Source organism: Balaenoptera musculus, chromosome 12 (assembly GCF_009873245.2).
Source record: "Balaenoptera musculus isolate JJ_BM4_2016_0621 chromosome 12, mBalMus1.pri.v3, whole genome shotgun sequence".
Classification (NCBI taxonomy): Eukaryota; Metazoa; Chordata; class Mammalia; order Artiodactyla; family Balaenopteridae; genus Balaenoptera; species Balaenoptera musculus.
The window spans coordinates 68,432,965-68,456,668 of NC_045796.1; the positions used below are offsets into that span (position 1 = coordinate 68,432,965).

Consider the following 23,704-nt stretch of genomic DNA (forward strand, 5'->3'; position numbering starts at 1 on the left):
TTATTTATGTCTGCGTTGGGTCTTCATTGCTGTGCGTGGGCTTTCTCTAGTTGCAGCGAGTGGGGGCTACTCTTTTGTTGTGGTGCACGGGCTTCTCTTGTTGCGGAGCACAGGCTCTAGAGCGCGGCTCAGTAGTTGTGGCACACAGGCTTAGTTGCTCCGTGGCATGTGGGGTCTTCCCAGACCAGGGCTCAAACCCGTGTCCCCTGCATTGGCAGGCGGATTCTTAACCACTGCACCACCAGCGAAGCCCAACCCAGCAGTCTTTTTTAAATATGTAGAAGAAAACAGAATAGTACACATACTCCAGTATGACCAGAAGATATATTCTTTTTTTTTCTTTCTTTCTTTATTATTTATTTATTTGGTTGCACCGGGTCTTAGTTGTGGCAGGTGGGCTCCTTAGTTGCGGCTCACTGGCTCCTTAGTTGTGGCACGCATCTGGGATCGAGTTCCCTGACCAGGGATCGAACCCGGGCCCCCTGCATTGGGAACGCGGAGTATTATCCACTGTGCCACCAAGGAAGTCCCCCAGAAGATATATTCTTGATTATTAGAGAAACAATATTTTAAATTATATGAAAATATACTATATTTAAACATTTTATTTAAAGAAATGTTTAAAGAAATAGAATAGGGGAAATGCATGTGAGAAGGTAACAAAACTTCTTACATACAGTTCCATTTCATAGCTGACCAAGTGCTATTACAAGGCTGTTTTGTTTTTTTTTAAAATTCATTCAACACATGAAAAAATAGCTTTATCAGCAATGGTATAAGTGCTAATTCAAAAGAACTTGCTAAATTCAAAAACTTTTCCTTCTGCGTTCGTCTTCTCAGGGGTGTTAGAACTACTGACTGCCCGGCTGTTACAGGACAGTGGGAACGGCGCAGCTCTGTGATTAGACCTTCCTAGATCCAAATCCAGACTTTCTCTTACTTACTTACTTTATAGGTTGAGGCAAATTATTTGTCTTCTTTGTCTCAGCTTCCTCATTTATAAAATGGAGCTATGATGTTATTTTAGTTTTTGGTTCTGTCAAAGTTCTGCATGCACATAGTTTATTTATTTATTTGCATGAACATAGTCTAATGGATCACACGGTTCTATGAGGCTTGTCAGGGTAGAACAGTCTCCCCCCACTTCCGCTTCCCAGAACAGCCGCCTTCCATATCAGGGTGGGGAGAGGGGGAGGTTAAGGGAGTGAGAATTGGCAGACTGTCTCAGAGAGAAAGGACACGTGGAGCCGAGGTGTTAATGTGCCGGGGAGTGAATGAGTGAAGTCTGAGTAATTGTTAGGATTGACACGTGACTGTGAAGGCTGAGTCTTCATGTTGACATTATGGTGTGAGAACAGGCTTTGAAGAGATGGAGATGGAGACCCAAACTGTTAACACAGAGGAAGACCAAGACCCCAGGACAGACACATCCCACAGGGAGACAGAGAATGAGAAACCAGAGAGAAGCCGAGATTCGACCATTCATACAGCCCATCAGTACCTTGTGGACACGATTTTCCAGGTACTAAAACTTTCACAAATTACTACTTCAATAAGTTGACAAAACATAATTATAAGTTGCTTTTAAACAACTTAAGACATGTTTGTCTTAAGAACTTTATATAGCATCTGGTGGTTTTGGGGTGTCATATCCTTATCAGTCTTTTAAGGAGTACTGTTGGTACGACATGTGTTCTCCGAGCAGATAACACACTTCTAACGGTTAATCCCGGGGTCACCGTGGATGGTCTGTGTCCTGACCTCGCCACGATGGTGGGTCTTGTCCTCGGACCTCTGGCTCTCACATCTACTCCTCTCACATCCACCAGCCTTGTGTGAGGAGCCTGCAGGACAATTAAGTTTATGTTGGTTAAGTAGTAAGAATCGTTGACTTAATGCCTGCATTTAGGAAGAGCCAATTAACTGAGTTGTTTCCCCTAATTCTTTGACTTAATGATAGTCTAGATTAATTAAAGAATATTTCCATTATTGATATCTTCCTGGGTATTTTGTTTTACTGGGATGGATTTATTAAATGTTAAAATTTCCTTTATCCATTTTGCCTCTACATAATGGGAAGGAGAAGAAGAATGGTTGTCTGGCGTCTTAATTGTGCCATTAAATTTGCTCAAGTTTTGCATCTCAGGGGGAGTTCATACTGCAGGGAAGAAGGCAACCAGGTATAGTGAGTTGGTGATTCCAACCTGGGTCTCCTCTATCCGTGGCTTTTCCCTCTTAGCCCTTCTTAAAAGATGTCAATGAACTAAGACAGGAGCTGGAGAGACAGCTGGAAACATGGCAGCCACATGAATCTGGAACCCCAGAAGAAGTAAGTCACTGGTCTTTTTATAAAATATCTTGACTTTTGTTTTTTAAGATACAGGAAACTTAATAGGTTCTTAACTCCAGTTACCTTGGTCAAAGCGACCGAGTATATGGAGAATATAATTATAATTGTGAAGCCTACATCTATCCATTGTTTTCTGCCTGCTTTGCCACTAGATCTGTAGCTTAATTAAAACAGAGAGAAACTGGTGTGTTTAATTCTTCAACTTCCATTGCTCAATCTGTAATGGATGTAATAGATGTGACAGTGGTTGAAACATGGGGCAAAAGTCTATACTGTGTCACTCTCTGAATAGGCCACCTGGAACATTGCCAGCTGATACAATATGGCAGTGTAGATTAACCAGATGTTTCCTTTTCAATGACCTTGCATTCTAAATTTACTAAATACACATATTTTAATTTTGTATCTCTTATCATTATTCTCACCACAGGTATGTATTGACTGCTCTGCCATAATTGGCAAAAAAAAACTAACCATGGAGCTTTGTATTCAGGAAATAAGCACACTGCTGAGTGTTACTTGAGAGGTTTGCGCTCGTCACTTTTGTTTTTGAAACATGAGCCTGAGAGACCATGATTAAGTGGCTGGATCTCCTGGCACCAAAATTACCCATCACAGCTCCCTCTCCACGTGAAGGGTACACATTATATACTCCTCATAGGTGATGTGAATAAGGGATTGATTTGGTCATGAATTCCAATATTTTATTACCTTACTTTCTCATTGGAACTGCGAGTTGTGGCTTTGGCAGAAGAGGAGACTTTTTTTTATTTTTAATTAATTTATTTATTATTTTTAATTATTTTATTATTTTTATTTTTTAAAAATTTTATTTATTTAATTTTGGATGCATTGGGTCTCCATTGCTGGGCGCGGGCTTTCTCTAGTTGCAGCGAGCAGGGGCTACTCTTTGTTGCAGTGCGCGGGCTTCTCATTGTGGTGGCTTCTCTTGTTGTGGAGCACAGGCTCTAGGTGCGCGGGCTTCAGTAGTTGTGGCTCTCGGGCTCAGTAGTTGTGGCTCGCAGGCTCTATAGCGCAGGCTCAGTAGTTGTGGCTCACGGGCTTAGTTGCTCCGTGGCATGTGGGATCTTCCCGGACCAGGGTTTGAACCCGTGTCCCCAGCACTGGCAGGCAGACTCTTAACCACTGCACCACCAGGGAAGCCCAGGAGGAGACATTTTAAACCAGGTGAATCAGAGAGCAGCTTGACAAGAGAAGCAGGTTGTTTTCTACTGCTTTGCTTCAGACCTTCATCTTGCTGTAATGACTTTGGTTGGCTCCAGCCTTCCAAGGGTAACTTACATGTTGTTGCTGTTGTCACAGGAGAAGGCAGCAGTGGAGATGTGGCAGAGTTACCTGCTCTTAACTGCACCTCTTTCACAACAGCTGTGTGAACAGCTTCGTCTCATATTAGAGCCTACCCAGGCCGCCAAGCTGAAGTAAGTCTTCTCCATTGGATGCACTCATGGTGCCCTGGAAAGATGGCAGTGTCATCTTTTCTGCTGAGCTTAGCACGTAACAGCTATGGTGCTGGCGTCTAGGTTGCCACTTCTGCTGCACAGGCTCTAGTATGGCGTTCCTTACCTCGTTGCCATTTTATCATCTGTACCACAGAAGTTTCTGTGAAGTTCAGTATGAATGCACTTTCTGTGACTAGTTAATTAATACCTGATGGGAAAATTGGCTGAGCCTTGGGGGTGTGTGCTGCTCACCTTCTACATGTTGGGTCACTCACTTGCTGCATGCATCACTCACCTAGATCTTTCCAAAGATGTGTCCAGAAGCAGTTTCAGAACACAAAAGAGAATCCAAGACTTAATATTCAATGCAAACATGTTTTTTCTTTTCAAAAAGTGTTTTAAATTTTCTAAAAGGACCTAATTATTCTTGCCACATACATATCCAGTTTTTCTGGCTGCTGATCAAGAAGATCCCAGCCCTTAATAATCTCAATGGACAGTAACACTTCATTGTGCCAGGTTACTGGTTATTTGGTATAACTGGTTATAAGTTATTATTACTGTGATTTTATCCTTAATCTTGCTCCTGTTTGGTTAAATTTAACAGAGGAGACTATCGAACTGGGAAGCGACTGAACATGCGGAAGGTCATTCCATACATTGCCAGTCAGTTTCGGAAAGACAAGATTTGGCTTCGAAGGACCAAGCCCAGTAAACGCCAGTATCAGATTTGTTTGGCTGTCGATGACTCTTCTAGCATGGTAGACAACCATACCAAACAGGTAAGGAGAAGTGTAGTGGCAGTTTGATGGGCCACCTGAATGTTTTAAATATGTTCTGGCTAAAAAACACTTTGAAATACCAGTTAGTTTGTTCTGAGAATATGAGACCATATTTGAGAAGATCTAAGATTTAAAAAGAGTTCAAAGGGGCAATTTCAGGACGTCTCAAAAAATTTTGGTGTCCTGCTGCTGTAGGTCGTTTAGATTGTTGTGTTTCTTAGCCTTGCTGTGCTATTGTCTAGTTGCAGAGTAAGTAAATTTGTCAGTGTTTACTTTCCACAGAATGAATGTACTATATTCTTTAAGACCATGCACAACGTAATATCTGAATATCCCTGATTTTTTAAGAAGATGTCTTCAGTACACGTTTCTTTACGTCTGTGTAGAGTTAGTGTTCTATCAGTAGTAACGAGGCTTAGGAGCCTGGGTGGAGTTACAACCCACCCCTCCCCGTCAGGGACGTGGAGAGTCGGGGGGTCTTTGCAGTGATGCTGTTGCCCAGCACAAGTCAGCGAGCAGCCTGAAGTCTGTGCACAGGCTCTGCTGGAAAAAGTGTAACCTCTGCACCTGTGTTCAGGTCTCACCTCCCCACTTAGTACCGCATGACTTTGGGCAGTTCATTTTATGTCTGTCAGTTTTACCTTCTGAAAAAATGATTATAACAATACTTACCTCAAACTCAGAGTTGTTATGAAGACTAAGTGAAATCATGTATGCAGAGCACTCAGTTTAGCACCTGGCACTTGATACATGTTCAATAGATGTTAGTTGCTACAAGTATTGTCATCTTTTTAACTGAATTTAAATTCTAAAACTATACTGTCATTTATGCATAGATTAGAATAAATTGGTTTTTAAGATCTTTTACCCATGAGAGATTACTTTATATAGTCAAAAAAGGGGAAAGAAACCTTAAAAATTTATGGACCAAATTTCTCAAGATCGCTTTTATTGGATGATGTCTAGAGCAGACCTTTCCTACTAGTATAAAGGATATTGGGTTTCAGCGCTTGTGCTATTAGCCAGGGCCTAAGGCTACCAAAGCCACCAAAGCCTCTGAGTTGGTTGTGAATAGCCATATTCATGTTGTTCCCCTGTGTGCCATACCAAAAAAGTAGTGTTTTCTGTGGGAATCTTGGTATAAAAAAGGTTGAAAGGCATTAGTGTAGAGGATATTCCGATTTCTTCAACCCTTCACTTTGTTTCACAGCTTGCCTTTGAATCTCTGGCTGTGATTGGAAATGCTCTAACCTTTCTGGAAGTGGGTCAGATTGCGGTGTGCAGGTAAGAGTGCCTTTTAATCCCATTGGGAAAACCAGCCTCTTTTTTTGCATGACAAAAAATAACTCCCATTGTATTTGGTTTTTCTCCCCCAAGTTTTGGAGAGTCCGTAAAGCTGTTACACCCATTCCATGAACAGTTCAGTGATTACTCAGGGTCCCAGATTCTGCGGCTCTGCAAATTCCAACAAAAGAAAACCAAGATTGCTCAGGTATGCTGATGACTTCAGATGTCTTCTGAAGTTATTTTATGGTATAGGAGAGACATAATTTTTAGAACTCCCTCCTCCCCAGTATGGTAAAATTTACAATAGAGAATAGTCCTAAGCCTCAGCCGGTGTACCACTGGAAGAGAATCTCCCTTGGCATCCATTATTAAATAGGATGTGATCTCTTTTTCTCAGTTTTTCAAAGATCATTTGACTTTGCATCATTGATTTTCTGGCTCCCTATTTAGAGAGGTTTGGAACATTTTGGAAAAATGAACCACCTCCCAGTACCCTTATCAAGTGGGTCAAGGCCAATTTCTCTCTACCATTTAGCCTAGAGAAGAAACGATGTGAAATAAAGCCAGTGACTTGCTCAGGATGGCATACGTTCTAAACACAGCATGGGATAACAATTTTGTCCTCCTGATTCCTGCCGTAATTTAGCCTCCTTCACGTTACACTGGATATTTTTTCTTGCCTTCTTTTTTTTTGCTCAGCTATTTTCCTTTCTTGGAAGAAGACAGCTCTTTGGTTCATTTGGGGGAGTTACTGACTTATTGTCCCCCAGAGGAAGTGTTTCTTTTCCTTTGGGGTGTCTCGTAGAACACTAGTGGGGTATATGCCATGGACACAGGTCTTGTCTGTGCTTGAGAATGCCAGCACCCAATGTAAATGCCAAGTGCAAGGATTGTCAGTCCTTTACGGATGGATGGAAGGGACAGTTTGATTGCTATAGATTTGAGATGGTTATCTGATAATCACTTAAGTGCCAGAAGTAATTTCAGTCTCTGTGATAGTGGGAAGAGAGCTTAAATAGTTTTCTAATTGTCTATTTCTGGTTTAGTTTCTAGAGTCTGTAGCCAACATGTTTGCAGCTGCTCAACAGCTCTCACAAAACATCAGTCCAGGTGAGCTGTGTTCTTTGGTCCTCGCTAATAAAATGCTTTTCTGTTCTTGTACTATTTGCAAGTTGCTTGTTTTCATCTCATTGTACCCATCACCATCTTTTAAAGTGTATGCTCTATAGGAAAACACATAAACAGAGGATGATGCAGAGGTATTAAACATTCATGGAATTTTTTACTCACCCGTTCATTCATTCAAAAATTTTTATTGAACCCATACTCGAGAGGCTTATAATCAAAGGAGAAGGTAGACACCAACTAGTTTGTAATTAACTAGTACATACTCATTTGATAGATTTGAGTTCAATTGTGAATGAAAGGAGTAAGGGTGTGTGGAATTCAATGTAATGAGTATTCTTCAATATTTTAATAACAAAGGAAAGAGGAGAAGGACATGATTCAGAAACCAGCTAATCCATCCATGATTGATTTGGGGCTTTTGCAGCACACCAGTTCTTTAGCCTTTCCCTAAATCCTCAATTCTGATTGTACCATGGGAAGACTTCCTTTTGAAGGTCATTCACGCCTCTCAACACTTGCTAACCTTCCTTGACAGAAGACAGCCTGCCCTTAAGCACAACAGTCTTTCACTGGAAACATTATATAATATGCTAAAAATTTTAATACATTTTTTATTCACTGTTCATTTTAGTGGTCCCTTCTATTTAAGTTTTTGTTTAAATTTCTATTTAAGTTTTTTTCAAGAAAAAAACAGAATTTAGGTACAAGAAATTGACAGAAATATGAAACTAATAGACAATGACTGAAATTTGGAAGATACAGTTCTAGCTTTCTGATTTGGGCACTTTCTTCTAATGGTCTACTCAGGACTGCTCTTTTTATACTTTATATCCATAAACATGTTTTAATTCTCACATGTTGCTGTACAACAAAGTTGATCTAAATGTGACATTCCCCAAAGCACTACTGGGAAATTGTTTTATTGACAGAAGTTTTGTATGTTTTTGTGCAGCCTTGTCTGTGACTCACGTGTTCAAAGTAATAGATCTAATTGGAGGCCCCCTTTATTTGTGCCCAGAATTCACCAGTTTCAGAGAACTGCTTGGTTTTAATAGCACAGAGAAAGTCTGCACTAATTTGTCTTACTGTCCGTAGTTTATTTATTTTTGGCTGCGTTGGTCTTCGTTGCTACGCACAGGCTTTCTCTAGTTGTGGCGAGCAGGGGCTGCTCTTCCTTGTGGTGTGCAGGCTTCTCATTGCAATGGCTTCTCTTGTTGCAGAGCACGGGCTCTAGGCACGTGGGCTTCAGTAGTTGTGGCTCGTGGGCTCTAGGGTACGGGCTCAGTAGTTGCAGCGCATGGGCTTAGTTTCTCCGCGGCATGTGGGATCTTCCCAGACCAGGGCTCGAACCCATGTCCCCTGTATTGGTGGGCGGATTCTTAACCACTGCGCCACCAGGGAAGTCCCCGTATGTAGTCTTTGAGTTGCCATTTGAGTTGAGTTCCTCTCCTGCTGTATGTTCTACTACAGAAACTGCACAGCTCCTCCTGGTGGTCTCTGACGGACGCGGCCTTTTCTTTGAGGGCAAAGACAGAGTCCTAGCAGCAGTTCAGGCCGCCCGGAATGCTAACATCTTTGTCATTTTTGTTGTGTTGGACAATCCCAGTTCACGGGTGAGTGATTACTAAAAGCCACTTTTCTGGGGATTCCCTTCAAGCTGTTCTATCTGAAAAATGGCCTGGGTCTCACTGTCATACCAAGAACTCCTATAACATTCATGGCATCCTGAAGGGTAGTGTTCTAGGCATTTTATAATTGTTTTCTCATGTAACCGAGCAGTAACTCAGTGATGTAGGGATGGTTATTCCCACTCTACAGTGAAGGACAGAAACACAGAGGTTGTAGGTAATGACAAGGAAGCCAGTATTTAGACTGACTCAGAGTCTGTCCTCTTAACCACTTTCTGTGCTGACTAGTACTCTGGTGGGTCACCTCCCTCTGCACAGCGTCGCTGCAGGTATCGCAGCCTTGATGATGGGCCCTGTCCGTTGGAAACATAGACCAGCCTTTCCAAGTACTTGGATCTCAGCAGTGCCCTCCTCAAAGGAGGAAGCATCAGTTGCTACATGAAGGATGTCCACGGGGTGGTTCTGTTCCAGGGGAAGTACTGTCTCTACAGGTCACATTAAGGCCTGGATAGCAAGTTGAAGATTTAATGTGAATTATTCCAAGTAGAGAATAGGAAATACCATTGTAGGGAAATCAGGTTTGCTTATCTACCCCTTTCCTTCCCTTTTAGTGGCCATTCTCCTGGAAGGGCTGCTCAGAAAGAGATTTGCCTCCTCCTTATTGAGAGTTCTGTTTTACTTAGTAATTAATAAGAGCTATTTTTATAAGCAGGAATTAGACATGTGAGACCTAAAAATTGTCTGCAAAGGAGATCATAAAAGAGCCAGCTATGGACACTGATTTAGTTTTTCTTTATTTCTAAATGTTTTTTCTTGCCAGGATTCTATCTTGGACATCAAGGTACCAATATTTAAAGGGCCTGGAGAGATGCCTGAAATCCGATCCTACATGGAAGAGTTCCCATTCCCGTTCTATATAATCCTACGCGATGTGAACGCACTTCCCGAGACGCTCAGCGATGCTCTCAGGCAGTGGTTTGAGCTGGTGACGGCCTCTGACCACCCGTAGAACAGAAGGAACACAGTCCTAAGTGAGACTTTGCGGTCAGAATGTCATACTGCTTGCCAGGTGCTCCCTTTTGGACAACTGTTTCTGAACTCCCAGCTCGAAAATGGTATTTAATTTTGACTTGATTTATAAATATTCACCCAACAGCTACAAAAAATTTTATTGCAACATACATTTTATTTTATAATACGATTTCAGAGCCTAGAGGAAACTCTTCATGCTCCCTGCTGTGCCTGGGCTCCAGTTCTTGTAATAAACTTGGGGCCATGAAGGAACAGCAGCAGCAGGTGTCTGGTCTCGTACCTGGGGGGTGGCGCTGCCCTTCAGGCTCGTCTCGGAAGTCCTGGCCCAAGAGGAGGCTGCACCCCACCCTTGGGGCCCAGCTGCCTGCCTTCCCTCCCAGGGACCCTGGACACCTCCATGAGGAGATGCTGCTGGAAGCATGGGACTGTGCCAGGCCTCTGGGCAAAGGACTAAAGGGAACTTCCCTTTTGACCCTGCACTAATAAGGCTTGGCCTTGCGAAGCCCACAGTGTGTACCCGAAAGCTGTCAAGTGGCTAAGGCAGCTGCGGTTTTTTTAGAGAGTCTTTTTTTACTGTGCTTCTTATGAAAGGAACTAACTTCTGTACGAGGGTAGGAGGCTTGTGGTATGTGTGTTTTTTTTATAAAACCACCAGACATCATGGGAGCCCAAATCATCAGAAAATGACCCTTGGGCCATATATGAATGAAATGGCTTTTCAGTGTCCTCCTTCACCTTTGCTGCTTCGGGAGACTATGCAATGATGGAAAGATGATTTTTCCTTTATTTCATCCTCTCTGTGCCATGGTTCGTGCTGTTGTAGTAATTTATTTCTTTAGTTCATTTTTTTTAACAGTTAAGAGGAAGAATCTTTCCTCACACTGATTTCACGTTGAACCAAGCCTGTCATGCTGGAAGAGAAGTGCTTCAAGAGAAGTAGCAGAAAAACTAAGCAGCCACATCTTTTTTGCCAGTCAAAAATCCATCAACGGTTTTTAGGCAGTTTTTACTTGGCCAAAAAGCAGTGCTTGAATACTTAACTGTGTGCTGTGTTCTATTTAAGTTCTGACTGTCAGATGTTCTTTCGCAGACAACATGCCATGACGTAATCGTCTATCTCCATGTCTGTTATCAAGTTACACTGTGAAGTGTGCCACCCTTTTGAGGTGGTCCTCAAAGACACAGTTTGCTTGTTGTTTAACCAAGTGTCCTAAAGCATGTACCTGAGGTTATATCATTTTTTATTCTAAAAAGCTATGCAGCTTATATTCTGAAAACTATTAAAAAATATACCACTGTTGATGTAACTTGTGACCATTCTTAATGGAACATGACAGGAGTGTAAAAGGTGCGCCAGGGGGTCTTGTCTGCTGGATCAGTCAGCTGTCAGTCACTAGTTTATGCTGTGTATCACGACTCCGCAACTTCAGTGGCTTATTTCAAGTCAGGGTCTGTTTCTTGTGGTTATGTCTGTGGTGGGTGAGCCTCAGCATGCTGGCCTCATGGCAGAAGAAGGGCAAGCTGGTGGACACACACAATGGCTTGTAAAGATGCTGCTCCAAGATGAAATCTGAGTGTAAGAGATGTATCACTGGCCAAAGGCCTCTGTGGGGCAGGAAGTTTAATCTTCTAGCAGGGAGGGAAGACACTAACATTATGACTGTGATGCAGTCCATCATATCTACCTTTAATTGACAGGACAGGCTAAGCTGAAGCATCCCAACTGATGTACCAGCATAAGTGATTCCCTTGGCCCTGGGATAGCTAATAGGGTCTGGAACAGAAGAATCTCAGTAAGCAGGTTACCCAAGAGTGCTATCTTCAGTTTGTGCTGTGAGAGGAAAAGGGTTGGGAGGCACAGGAGCAGACACAGGAGACCCATCAGGAACTGAGAGCATTGGTTAGGAAGAGTGACACACCTGAGTCACTTTAGAAGAAGCTACTGCGGATAGGCTTGCTCTCTCACACTCTCACTTGGAGCTCAACCTTTACATCTGCCTTACCTTCCTCTCCACCTCCATCCAAACCCCAAACTTGTCCGGTCTAACTTCTGGATATTTACCTTATTCTGTCTTCCCTTTTGCTTTCCTCTGACTGCAGTGCAGCTGGAGCTCTCTTAAAATGTAGCTTGAGGGGGACTTCCCTGGGGGTAAAGAATCCACCTTCCAATGCAGGGGACACAGGTTCGATCCCTGGTCAGGGAACTAAGATCCCACACGCCACAGGGCAGTGAAGCCTGCGCACCTCAACTAGAGAGCCTGTGTGCCGCAAACTACGAGCCCACACACCACAACTAGAGAGAAGCCCGCACACCGCAACAAAAGATCCCGCGTGCCGCAACTAAGACCCGACACAGCCAAACATTTTTTTAAAATAAATATTAAAGTAAATAAAATATAGCTTGAACTGCTAATCACTTTGCTAGCTTCACTTCGTCATACTCACAGCATCCAAGGAGATCTTTCTGAATTCCTGTGAAGAAGGTACCATTTGTTGCTTCTAAGCACTACCTGCCTCCCCTGTCCCTTCTCTCCCAGCATCCCCACCACACTATTTGATCTGATCACAGCAAACCACAGGGGCCTTGGAATCTGCCAGTGTTCCATGCATTCTTTGTCTAGAATTCTCTTAACCACTTTGCCTTTCTGACTTTGCCTAGCTCAGATAAGCCCTCCAAGAAGAATGAGCTCCCACAGTATGAGCCTTGACAACATCTATAAATACTACGTTGGACTTACGTCTTCCTACCCAAAGAGTGATTCTAAGGACAGGGGGCATATATGACTCGTGACAGCATTACCAGTGTCTAGCATGAGTGAATCTTACTGGATGGGAAGAAGAAATAGTATAAAAATGTCAGTTCTCACTTTATAGATTAAACGTGATCAAAATTTCAGTAACGATTCTAAGATGATTTAGAGGAAAATAATACAAAACATTTCTAAAGGTCATACAGACCATTAATAGAAGACTCATAAGATACTACAGGGGAGTATTCCTGCCTAATAATAAAACATACAACAACAACAAAGTAAAAACGACCTGGATGAAATTATCCTGAGGGTTATTCAAACCCTAAAAGAATTTACCAGGAGTATCACAAAGCCCAGGAATATGAATGAATTAGTTAATAAATGGTGCTGAAATTATAGTTTACAACTGGAAAAGAACTTATATCCCCATTATGCTATAAACCAAAATCCTAGATAGAGTAAACATTTTAAACGTTAACAATGAAAATTTTTTAAAGTTCTGAAGAGGAGAAGATGAAATTGAAAAGGCTCAAAAACTGGAAAATACACGTGACTATACAGAGACTTAAAGCTATAAAAGGAAAAGGATCAAAATTTTTAAAAATATGGCAAACAGCCCATATATAATAAGAATAAAAGTCTGGATCATCATAAAGGGACCAAAGTCATAACAATTCACAAAATAAGTGTAACTAAAAGTGGCAAGGGATATTTAACTTCACTACTATTTAAAAGAGAAAAAAATCAATGAATTGCTAATTAGTAGACAAATTTTGAAATATGTGGTTATGGTATTAGCATCATTCACACAATGCCTGGTGATGTTCAAAATCTTGAGAGTGCTTAATATGTGCCAGGTTCTGTTCTCAGTGCACTACATACAGTACGGTACAACAGCAGCTCTGGGGTAGATGCTGTTATTTCACTTTACAGACGAGGAAACACACACACAAAAGTAGCCAGAAGTACACAACTGGGAAAAGGGAGCTCCAAGGATTCCAAGCAAGGCAATCAAGTAAATGCTCAGTGAACGAATGGGTAATTGAACACTTTGGACTGTATTTTAATTCAGAACAATCCCGTTTTTTAAAAGTAGGAGGGATTCACCTAACCCCTTACAGTTAATACAACCTAAGAGCATAAGGAGTGTGTTGAGGGGAGGATAAAACGATTATAGGGGAAAAAAGCTTAAGGCGTCGGGATGTTTGGCTCCTCGTTACTAGTGACACAGAATTCTCAAAACTGCTACGGGACAACCATTTAAAGCCTTGTAACTAAGGATCATGAAGACTCCAACGCCAGGAAAAATGCTCACAGTAGAAAAGAACAGGGAGAAGAACGAGAAAAGGAGGCGAGCAGAACACAAACTTTAAGAGAAATTAACATTTAAATTTTTAGTATTTTTCACTATACACACTGAATCTCAAAAAGAATATACTAAAATAGTTTTCTTCCCTCACCCCCCAAATCCTTTCATTTAATGAAACTTAACCACGTGTCAGGAACTGGGCTAAATGCCTCACCACTATCTCATTCTTACAACCACCTGTGAAGCAGGAACTGTTATCCTGTTTCACGGATGAGCAAACTTAGGCTAAGACAAAGCGAAACTGCCTTGAGCTTCAGTTCCGACTGTCCGACTGCCGGGCTCCCCGAGCCAGCGCAACTGCCGCCGGCTGCCTCCCGGGAAACCGAGCTCGCCCCGCCCCGTCACCCCCCCCCCACTTCCGCTCCTGCGCGCTGGGGCTCTGGCGGACCGCGCTGTCTGGACGTCATGGTCGCTTCCCGCTTACCCCCAGCGACGCTAACGCTAAAGCAGGTACCAACTATCCTCGCCGGCCTCTTAGGGCAGCTTTACCGGGTCTGAGCTCGATTCTCTACCGCTCACTGCACCCATTCCATAGAGCGGTCTCGGGTACTACTGGGGCCGACGACCCTGCGCGCGCCCCACTCTGATTGGCTCGGGCTGGGGGGGGGGCGGGGCTTCGCGCCGCGGGGGTTGGGGGGCCGACGGCAAGCGCAAGGGGGCGAGGCTACCCTCCAGTCCTGGTGCAAGAGGCGGGCCGGGCTCTTGATCTTGAGCCCGGATCCCTCACTGCCTAGTGACTGCGGGAAAGACTGGTCTGCTGCTTGTACTCTTGATTTTAAGTTTGACAAAGGAGTAAGGAGACAACGCAAACAAACTTCTGGCCGTTTTCTTAAAAGAAAAAAGGTGGTTTTCTTTCCCCTTTTCAAAATTGAGAACCAAAGAGAAAAGAGCCTACCGGGCTGACGATTGTGCAGCTGTAATTGCCATTTCTCCTCCCCTCTACAGTTCGTGAGAAGGCAACATGTTCTCCTCCTCTACAGAAGGATCTTGCAGGCAATTCGGCAAGTTCCAAATGATTCTGATCGCAAATACCTGAAGGACTGGGCAAGGGAAGAATTCAAAAGAAACAAAAGTGCCACCGAAGAGGTGAGACCAAGATCATGGTGAGGGAAGGTCCTGACCCTTTTGTACTGATTAGTGAGTTTTTTTAAAAAAGTTTGATAGATATCTTGGGATATGTCACTGAGATGGTATATCTTGATCATTGCTCTTGATGTTACTGATTTTTCACTTAACTGATATTTTAAATTTAACAATGTTTGCTATATCTACACTCTATAGTAGCACCACCCAACTTGTCTGTTAAACCACACACACACGAAAAGATAATAAATATTACAGCATGATGGTTTGGGAAGTATGTTTGGGGTGTATGAAAGCATGCCAGACATTGTGCACCCCTAATTGTTAACTTTTGGCTTTCCTAAAGTGCATCAGTGCCAATTCTCAGCATTAGTTCCTAATTTTAACAAATAAAATGGTAGAGCTGTACCTTGTTTATTAACCAGTTAAAACAGTGACCAGATTTCACTTTCTTCTACAGGATACAATCCGGATGATGATTACTCAAGGCAATATGCAGCTCAAAGAGTTAGAAAAAACACTTGCTTTAGCCAGATCTTAACTACAGCATTATCCTGAAAGGTTTTCAAAGTCTCCATGTGTTTAGTTGAGCTTAGGCTCAACAGTGGGTAGCCCAAAGCCAAGTGAAACTATCTGTACATAGAGCCCTTGAGCAAAATGTCAGAACATGGAGCATGGCATATCAGAGAGAGCCAAGAAAAGGGCATAAGAGCAATTGTCTTAGCACTGAAAACATACCTTTTATTTTGAAAATGTTCTTGGATATGTCAGTTTTTGGAAGAAGCAAAGATCAGTACAATAGATAGCACATAAAAAGATGTTCAACACCATTAATCATTAGGAAAATGCAAATCAAAACCACCAAGAGATACTATTTACATCCACTAGAATGGGCTATAATTAAAAAGGGATATAATTGCAAATGTTGGTGAGGATGTGGAGAAACTGGAACCCTTAAACACTGCTGGTGGGACTATAAAATTGTGCAGCCACTGTGGAAAAAAGACTGTCAGTTGGCCAAAAGGTTAAACAGCATTATTCATAATAGCCAAAAAGTAAGACAATCCAAATGCCCATCAGCTGATTAATGGATAAGTAAAACGTGGTATACCCATACAATAAAATATTATTTAGCAAACAAAAAGGGATGAAGTACTGATACATGCTACACCTGGATGAACCTTGAAAACATTAAAGTGGCCAGTCACAAAAGCTCATGTATTGTATGATTCTATTTATATGAATGCACAACTCTGAATATACTAAAATCTACTGAACTGTACATTTTACAGGTATATGTGAATTATATCTGAATAAAGCCATTTTCCCCCAATTTTTTTGAAATGTAATTGATATATAATATTGTGTGAGTCAATTAAGCTGTTTTAAAACAGTGTGAGGTATAGGGCTGGAGGTGTACTGACCTCAAGAGACACCATGGAGCTTCCTTGGAAAGTCCTTCTGCATTAACCCTCAGGGTTGTTGAGGTATGTTCTTCAGATGTGTTGCATCTGATACTCAAGAGGACTTTCCAAAAAGATCACCACTGGGAATCTAGAACTTTGTAGAAAAAAGAAGAAAGAGAAGTTTAATAAATGCACTGAAGCACCTACCAAAAAGAAGAGGCAACTCCTGGTCAAAACTAATGTGGTTACCTTAATATCCACATGGAAAGTAAAATAAATCATTAATTAAGGAAGCTCCTCAGTGCATTAGGTTCTCCTCCAGTGACAGGAAAAAACAGAGTTTGCAGAATACATTGGAGACAGAAGTTGACTTCAGGACACTTTTGAAAGAGACCAAATGTGTTTAACAGTTAATTTAGTGAAAGTGAAAGCTCGTGGAAGAGGCTGGGGTTGGCAGTTCACCTACAGAACAAATCTAAAAAGTTAATCCAAGAATCAGAGCAGCATCTGAAAGATGTAGAAAAACTTTTGCAGGATAAACAGTGTCTAGTGTTGGACTGTGTGCCATTGGAGAGGTGTAAACCAGTGGTGTGTCACTAACCTGCATTCCGAGCCACCCTTGCTCTTCCACAGCTCCAGAACCCACAAGACAAAATAATTCTGAATACTCTGCCACAGGGGGATGTGCTAATCTAAAATGCTTGCAATAAGCCAATTTTCAGGTTTTTATATAGATGTACGTTAGTCAAGCCATCTGATGAACAGAGGGAAAAGCATGTGTGAAGAGTTTCTGAACAGAGAACCTTAGAAAGACTTGCTCTTTTGTGTGGCATGATTGGCAAATACTCAAGTACAGGCTATCTCTAGTAAATCTAAAATCTTGAAGCTAAAAACCATCATTTTATGAAGTGTGACAAGCAGTGACTTTGATGTTCTTCCTAGCAGCACTGTATGTGGAAGATGTAAGAGCATTTGTGGTTTGTATTTGCAAGAATCAAATACCACAGACTCCCCAAGAAAACCTAATGTGGGGTTTTGTTTTGATTTTGTTTTTTTAAGTGGATAAAACATGAAAAATTGAATTTTCATCTTCCAGAGGCTAAGACTATTCTCATGGACAAGCTTTTCCCTTCCTCTCTAAAGAACAGTTTAATTTTATTTGTTCACTTACATCTTTGCGTACCTCCTGAATTATAGGCCAAGTCCATTGTTTAGCCCAAGAGAAGATTTATTTAGCAGTTTCTTCTCACATGTGGAACCATGGTCATTAAGATGTTGGCCAGAATAGAACTGCTGGTGAAACACATTTATCATCTTCATCAGTATTTTGGATTAGGCAAATTAACTGTTCTGGGTGTTCCCTATAAACTATACTGTTGTTTGAATTTGAAGTTTTGTTCCTAAAGTTTAATTTTAAGATGTCTGAATGTTCAACTAATGTATATTAACTACAATAAATCCATCTTTAAACCCCTTTATTATTATGATAATATCTATTATCTAAATTATTAGAATTGTTTTAAATACAAAAGCTTTCTAGCATGAGAAGTGGCTGAGGCTATTATTTAACACATTGACTGCCCCTGTGTCATTTTTTTTTCCCCTTTAACGTGTGCCACTGAAGTTCTAAATTTGACAAGACGAGCTTACAAACCTGAAAATAAACTTGAGAGAACATCAAATAAATTCCCTGTCCAGGTTTTGTAATGATGACATACATCTACATTTATTAGGAACGCCTAGATCCACAGATGGTCAGTATTTAAAAGAACAAACCAAAAACAACTGAGCTTGATGGGCAGAACACACAGGGACTTAATGCATACTTTTGTTTTTCTGGGTGTTCCCATGTCAAGAAGTCATATTTTCTCTTTGGTTCAATGAGTAAAAGTTCATTCAAAATTACAGACAACAGTTACTTGGTTCCTCTGTTTATAGAAATAGAATGGAGGTTTCTATGCATATATGGAATTTTGAGGAGATGAATATAATGCCACAAGGGACAAGAAGCTTGGAAGATAATTAAATCCAAAGTTTCAACATACCGTTACTTTTGCAACTTTGTATACTCCATAGAGCAGAGTAACATCCACAGGGCTCCCTGAAGCTGGGGAATCCAAGTCAATTTATTGCGTTTTTTACCTTGACATAGTCGCTACAAAGCAGTGGAAAGGTTTCGAGGTTCTTCAATGACAGAACTCAGTTCAAAATGAAATACTTTCAAGAAACAGCCTTATTTCTTTATAAAATGTAGACCAATAAGCTCATATTCAGAAAGGTACTCTAAGATAACTGGCTGTGAATTAGGTTATAGAAATTTCAGGTAATTGCTACGTGAATGTTTTTTCCATTAATCCACTTTAAAATCACTATGATTAATTGTACTATTTCTTTCTTTTGGCTGAAAGATACAGAAACCATGATCCAATGATTTGAACCTTTCTCATTTGAGTTCACTGACATTCCCAGTGCTATTAGCCAATTAACCCATTATTTAAATACACTCTGACTTTTCAAAACATTTTACGATATACTGGATCTTGTGACATCATGAAAATCCTTCTCAAAATTTGTTTGGTGAGTTTTCCCCTGGTTAAGATGTCAGCATTTTGGGAACTATGAACTTGAGGGAGGGAGTTCAGCGTGTCTGTTACAGCTCTTACAGAAAGACACTCTCCAGGCACAGCAGGCATGTTGATATGAATGACTGCTTGATTTGAGTGCACAGGGATTAATATTTTTTCTTGCTTTTCATTTACATTATTTCATATCCTGAATATTAGGGTTTAGGCTTACACATCCTTCAGTTTCTTAGCACGGCTCGCTTAATCTGAGCTTTCGAACTTCAGATGAACTTGAGCTGAGGTTTCAAATCTGTAATGAAACCTGAAACTAAGCAAGCGTCCCCTAGTTTCAGTCTAATTGTTGAAGTCTTCATAACTTCAGGGCACAGGAAGCATGTGTCTGGCACGTTTTAGAAATTAGTGATTTTTTTAAAAGGCAAGTTCTGCTATGTGTACAATAACTGACACCTCGGACATAGCTCTTCTGCAGCTGCAGGACCGGAGATCCTCAGGAATCCTTCCCCACCCCCCCGCCCTCCCCACAGCATGCGGGACCCTAGCTCCCAGACCAGGGATCGAACCCCCGCCCCCTGCATTGGAAGCACAGAGTCTGAACCACTGGACCACCAGGGAAGTCCCAGGAATCCTTTCTCGTCCCACTTCCCAGGCCCTAGTTTTCCTTCTGTACCTTAGTCCTTAGTTTAGCAAGTTCCTCCTCTAAACTTTTAATGTGTTCCTCCAGCGTGGCCTTGTCTTGCTGGGCTTTCTGACTGGCTTGGCTTCGTGCTTCTTCAATCTTCCTTTCATACCACTTTTCCATCTGGGTGGAAACAGCCTCAAAGAAATACTGGGTGAGCTCCAGCGCTTGGGAGGTGTCTCGAGCGTGAGCGGCAGTCTGCTCGCCACCTGCTGCTGGTGGCGGCCGCCCGCAGGCGGTGCTGGGTGCTGGCCGCTGGCCGCGGTGCCTCGTCTGCCCACCTCTCCCAGACTTCTTGGTTTGGGTGCCTCTGTCAACACAGGGCCCGGCCTGCGGGTCGCACTTGGCTGCCTCTTTCAAGGGCAACGAGGCTGTCTGGACCTTGACATTCCTCAGTCGGGAGCCTGTACAGTCCAAGGAAGACAGCTCCTGCTGGAGTCTGTGGGCGGCTGTGGAGCTGAGGGCCTTTTCCTTGGGCCTGACCACCTGAGGGGGGCTGTCAGAGGCTGCTACTGGACCTGCGGTCACCAGTGACTGATCCACACCTGGTTTCGGAAGGAAAACAAAAGTCAGAGCGAATCCGTGTTCATACAGTCACATGGGCTGGCATTTGAGAGTCCCGGGGATCCTGTAAACCAGCCTTCTCAACCATCACCCACCGTGTGCAACTTCTCCTGCCCTTCCCCTCCACTTCTCCCCTGATTATCATCTGGGCTTTCAGGGCTTTCAGGGATGTTGCGTTAGACACACTGGTGGCATCTAAGCCAAAAACGTTACTGGCCTTTCCTTTAGCCTGTCTCAGTCTACACTAAAGGGCTCTGGGTACCATTTCCTGATTGCTGAGGATGACACATCTCACTACTTGTCCTAAAACAGAATTGGGCATTTACTGATCAGAATAAATACCCCCATTCTCTAACTTCCGGGCCCTTTACAGACCATAGCCCCGGTTACTAGTTCCTTGATCCAAGCTCCCACTTGGAGAGGCGGTCCTATTACCCATACCCAGAGCTCCATGACAAGTTCCGTAACTAGTCCTAGCATGAAAAGTCTGCCCAGGATTTTCCCCACTGTTATGGGCACAAAGAAGATAAAACCACAAATACAGAGATGGCCTATGGTAACATGAAACACGTGACATATCAGAATCCCCCCGTGGAGGTCTAATTACTAAGGCTATGAATGTCCTCAACTGATCATCATTGAGTGTAGCCACTGTAGCTAATGTAAAGATGCTCTGGCTCAAAGCATCTCTTATCCAGCCCCTGGGGCAGCTTTGATATATGAACTGTTGTTTAATGAGGCTGTACAGAGTTGGCCAAAGGTAGAAGGCTGATCAAGGACGAGAAAGGGAAAGAGTCACAAGGGCAGGGGCGAGTGCCCTTCTGAGATGACACATCCTTTCCTCATCCTCATCTTTGGGGTCCACTCTGACACCATCAAGGTTGCACTGCTATCACGGGTCAACAATTCTTTTATTCCTTCATTCAGATATTTCTGAACACTTAAATAGGAGTGCTTTATTACTGTATAGGAACTGTGTATACAGTAGTGAGCAAAGCATGGTCCTTGCCCCTACAGAGTTCACATTACAATCCAGTGTTTCCCGCAGCCCTGGCACACAGCCTGCCTTCAGATGCAGAAGAGAACGCGACCGGGGGGTTTCATCACCTTTGGATGGAAGGGCTCTCTCTGCATGTTGGTGTCGGTTACCTGTGGAGGACTCGCAAGTGGATGGTGTGGATTTAGTCCTGGAGGCCCTAGAATCTCCAGAAAGCTTCAGCTCCAGATTCTGAATCTTTAACATGCACCAAGTTTTCAATTCATCCACCAAGGACATCTAAAAAAACCCCACAAGTTAGTACACAAATCATCAGGAGACTTTGATACATGGCTTATGAATTAAAACCTCAAGAATGTGGACTTTACGACTGTGATAGGCTCTTTTCTGGACAAGCCCCAAAGTTTTGGATTACCCGCCTCCCACAGGCCACACGGCCTTCTCTGTTGGCCCTCTGAAGCCCAGGATTCACCCAGCGCCCAAGCCGATAGCTAACTATGATCTTCATTAAGTGACTTAGAGACACCTTAGACGCCAACAGCCAAAGCTTCCCACGGCTTCCACACCAAGCACGTCTGGCTGCTAGGAGCATGAACTCACTCACACGCTCACAAGTATACTCATTTCATGTCTGCTGTCCGGGGTGGACCACAAACTGCCTGAGGGCAGGAACCCAATCTTGTGCAGGCCCAGCAGGGGCACGATACATAGCACTGATCCAGGGCGGAGCTTGGCTTTCCCAGCACGTTCTACAAACTGCACGGCCTCCACCTCCTGCCAGCACATTCAGCCGCAAACAGGAACCAAACTCCAGGCTCCTTCCTACTGACTTCATTTCAGGTTATAAAAATGGCACGCTCTTTGACGCAAACGCTTTTAGGGGATCTCGGCCTGGGAGTTTTCAATGATGGGCCCGAGTCCCTTGACTCGGGGGGAAAAGAGTGGCAAATCGCAGGGTCAGCACGGACAGATCCGGGTTTTCACCTGCCGTTTCTCTCCCTCATGCTTCTCTGAGTCCGAGTGCTGCTGCAGGCGGTTCAGGCACTCCGTCCTCTCTGCTGAGAGTCGCTCAACCATCAGCTTGTCCAGAACCCGCATCTAGGATTCAATGGGCAAAGGGTGAGTGACTGAGATGATCTAAGGATGGGACCTGGCATCCTGACTCCTGAGGCGGGCTCAGGAGTACCAAAGCAAGGGCCAGACAGAAGGTAAGCACACCTCCACTCCTCAGCCAAGTCTTTTCCCGAGGCATTCATGGAACTCTGATTTTCCAGAATTCCTGAGCATGTTTTTGTGTAGGCCAAAGCTTCTTTCTTTTTCTCATTTAAAAGTCCTGAGGGGTTTAAGAGACTATATATACACAGTAAATATACAACTTGAGCCAACACAGTCCTGGTAGGTAAAAGAGAATCTGTATGGGTCTTAGAACATTATTGCCAAGACTATTACTGCAAGGAAAAACTATGTCAAGGAGTATGGAGCTACCCCAACTCCCCCTTTTAAAAAATTGTTTTTTTAATCCCCCTTCCCCTTTTTAAATGTCAGTGGCTGCCCAAGAGGAAATGAAAGAAGCTGAATAGTCAGGGCTTTCATCCAGCTTTCCCAGTGAACAAATCCTCTTGGCCCTTCACTGAAAGTAGTCAAAGCACATGTGAAGAAGGTTGTGGACGGAGTTCAAAGGGATTGCTTCAAGGGACTTCCCTGGCGGTCCAACGGTTAGGACTCCTCGCTTTCACTGCCAAGGGTGCGGGTTCAATCCCTGGTCGGGCACCACAAGCCGCATGGCCAAAACAAGCAAACAAACAAAAAAAAAGGGACTGTTTCAGGGAGTAAATGACTGTCACCTTCCAATCATGTGCCCCTCTGTGCTCCCCTAGCTGGACACTTCCTGTAGGGCTCTAACACCCAATGGGGCCACACTCCCACTGCCTGACAAGGGCCAAAGCAGAGAAGGGGACCGTTGTGAGCGGGAGCCAGCCATGGAGGGCTCAGCGGCAGCTTCCTCTCCTGTCAGGGACGTAGCTGACGCTCCACACTCAGATGTTCATAATAAAAAAGCAGCAGCAGGGCTTCCCTGGTGGCGCAGTGGTTGAGAGTCTGCCTGCCAATGCAGGGGACACAGGTTCGAGCCCTGGTCTGGGAAGATCCCACATGCTGCGGAGCAACTAGGTTCGTGAGCCACAACTACTGAGCCTGCGCGTCTGGAGCCTGTGCTCCGCAACAAGAGAGGCCGCGATAGTGAGAGGCCCGCGCACCATGATGAAGAGTGGCCCCCGCTCGCCGCAACTAGAGAAAGCCCTCACACAGAAATGAAGACCCAACACAGCCATAAAATAAATTAATTAATTAATTAATTTTAAAAATCTTAAAAAAAAAAAAAAAAGCAGCAGCAGTTCTGCAGATGCAGTGAGCACCTCCTGCTTGGTCTCTTCAGCCCTCACGTTTTTCTGTGAACTGCTCTTTGCCTGTTTTCTAGGACTGGCCTGCTCCGCCACCTCCTGCCCCCTGCACGGACGAATGGCTCGGCCGAGAGCACCCAAGTGGATACGCGGATGTGTTCCTGGGGCACGGCTGACTGGTCCGGGCATGCGCACCTGACTCATG

General features: G+C 43.3%; 3 protein-coding genes across 6 annotated transcripts in view; 2 read left to right on the plus strand and 1 right to left on the minus strand.

Annotated features, from left to right (window-relative positions):
• MDN1 (midasin AAA ATPase 1) overlaps positions 1–10,967 on the plus strand; it is a 155,990-nt gene extending 145,023 nt beyond the window's left edge. Inside the window, exons 94-102 of the mRNA XM_036871713.1 lie at positions 1,359–1,522; positions 2,240–2,329; positions 3,674–3,789; positions 4,418–4,592; positions 5,803–5,876; positions 5,970–6,084; positions 6,926–6,989; positions 8,478–8,620; positions 9,456–10,967. Coding sequence (XP_036727608.1) covers positions 1,359–1,522; positions 2,240–2,329; positions 3,674–3,789; positions 4,418–4,592; positions 5,803–5,876; positions 5,970–6,084; positions 6,926–6,989; positions 8,478–8,620; positions 9,456–9,644 — 1,130 coding nt within the window. The 3' untranslated portion in view covers positions 9,645–10,967. The remainder of the gene's footprint in view (positions 1–1,358; positions 1,523–2,239; positions 2,330–3,673; positions 3,790–4,417; positions 4,593–5,802; positions 5,877–5,969; positions 6,085–6,925; positions 6,990–8,477; positions 8,621–9,455) is intronic.
• Positions 10,968–14,066: 3,099 nt separating this feature from the next.
• On the plus strand, positions 14,067–16,011 carry LYRM2 (LYR motif containing 2). Its single transcript, XM_036871720.1, has 3 exons — positions 14,067–14,239; positions 14,735–14,875; positions 15,333–16,011. The coding sequence occupies exons 1-3, from the start codon at positions 14,195–14,197 to the stop codon at positions 15,411–15,413; spliced, it is 267 nt and encodes an 88-aa protein (XP_036727615.1). The 5' UTR covers positions 14,067–14,194; the 3' UTR covers positions 15,414–16,011.
• Positions 16,012–16,138: 127 nt separating this feature from the next.
• The window catches only part of ANKRD6 (ankyrin repeat domain 6), a 203,472-nt gene continuing 195,906 nt past the window's right edge, over positions 16,139–23,704 (minus strand). For 2 of the 4 annotated variants that reach the window (XM_036871716.1, XM_036871717.1), the window contains exons 14-17: positions 22,085–22,198; positions 21,211–21,379; positions 19,531–20,084; positions 16,139–17,571 (exon numbers count right to left, since the gene is read on the minus strand). In XM_036871716.1, coding sequence (XP_036727611.1) covers positions 17,470–17,571; positions 19,531–20,084; positions 21,211–21,379; positions 22,085–22,198 — 939 coding nt within the window. In that variant the 3' untranslated portion in view covers positions 16,139–17,469. Of the gene's footprint in view, positions 20,085–21,210; positions 21,380–22,084; positions 22,199–23,704 lie in introns of all 4 variants that reach the window. The other 2 variants (XM_036871719.1, XM_036871718.1) reach the window with 1 other exon arrangement.

Coding starts and splice junctions, on each gene's coding strand:
- LYRM2 (XM_036871720.1), top strand. CDS start 14,195: ATGGTCGCTTCCCGCTTACCCCCAGCGACGCTAACGCTAAAGCAG. Junction 14,240..14,734: donor CGACGCTAACGCTAAAGCAG/GTACCAACTATC, acceptor TCCCCTCTACAG/TTCGTGAGAAGGCAACATGT. Junction 14,876..15,332: donor ACAAAAGTGCCACCGAAGAG/GTGAGACCAAGA, acceptor TTTCTTCTACAG/GATACAATCCGGATGATGAT.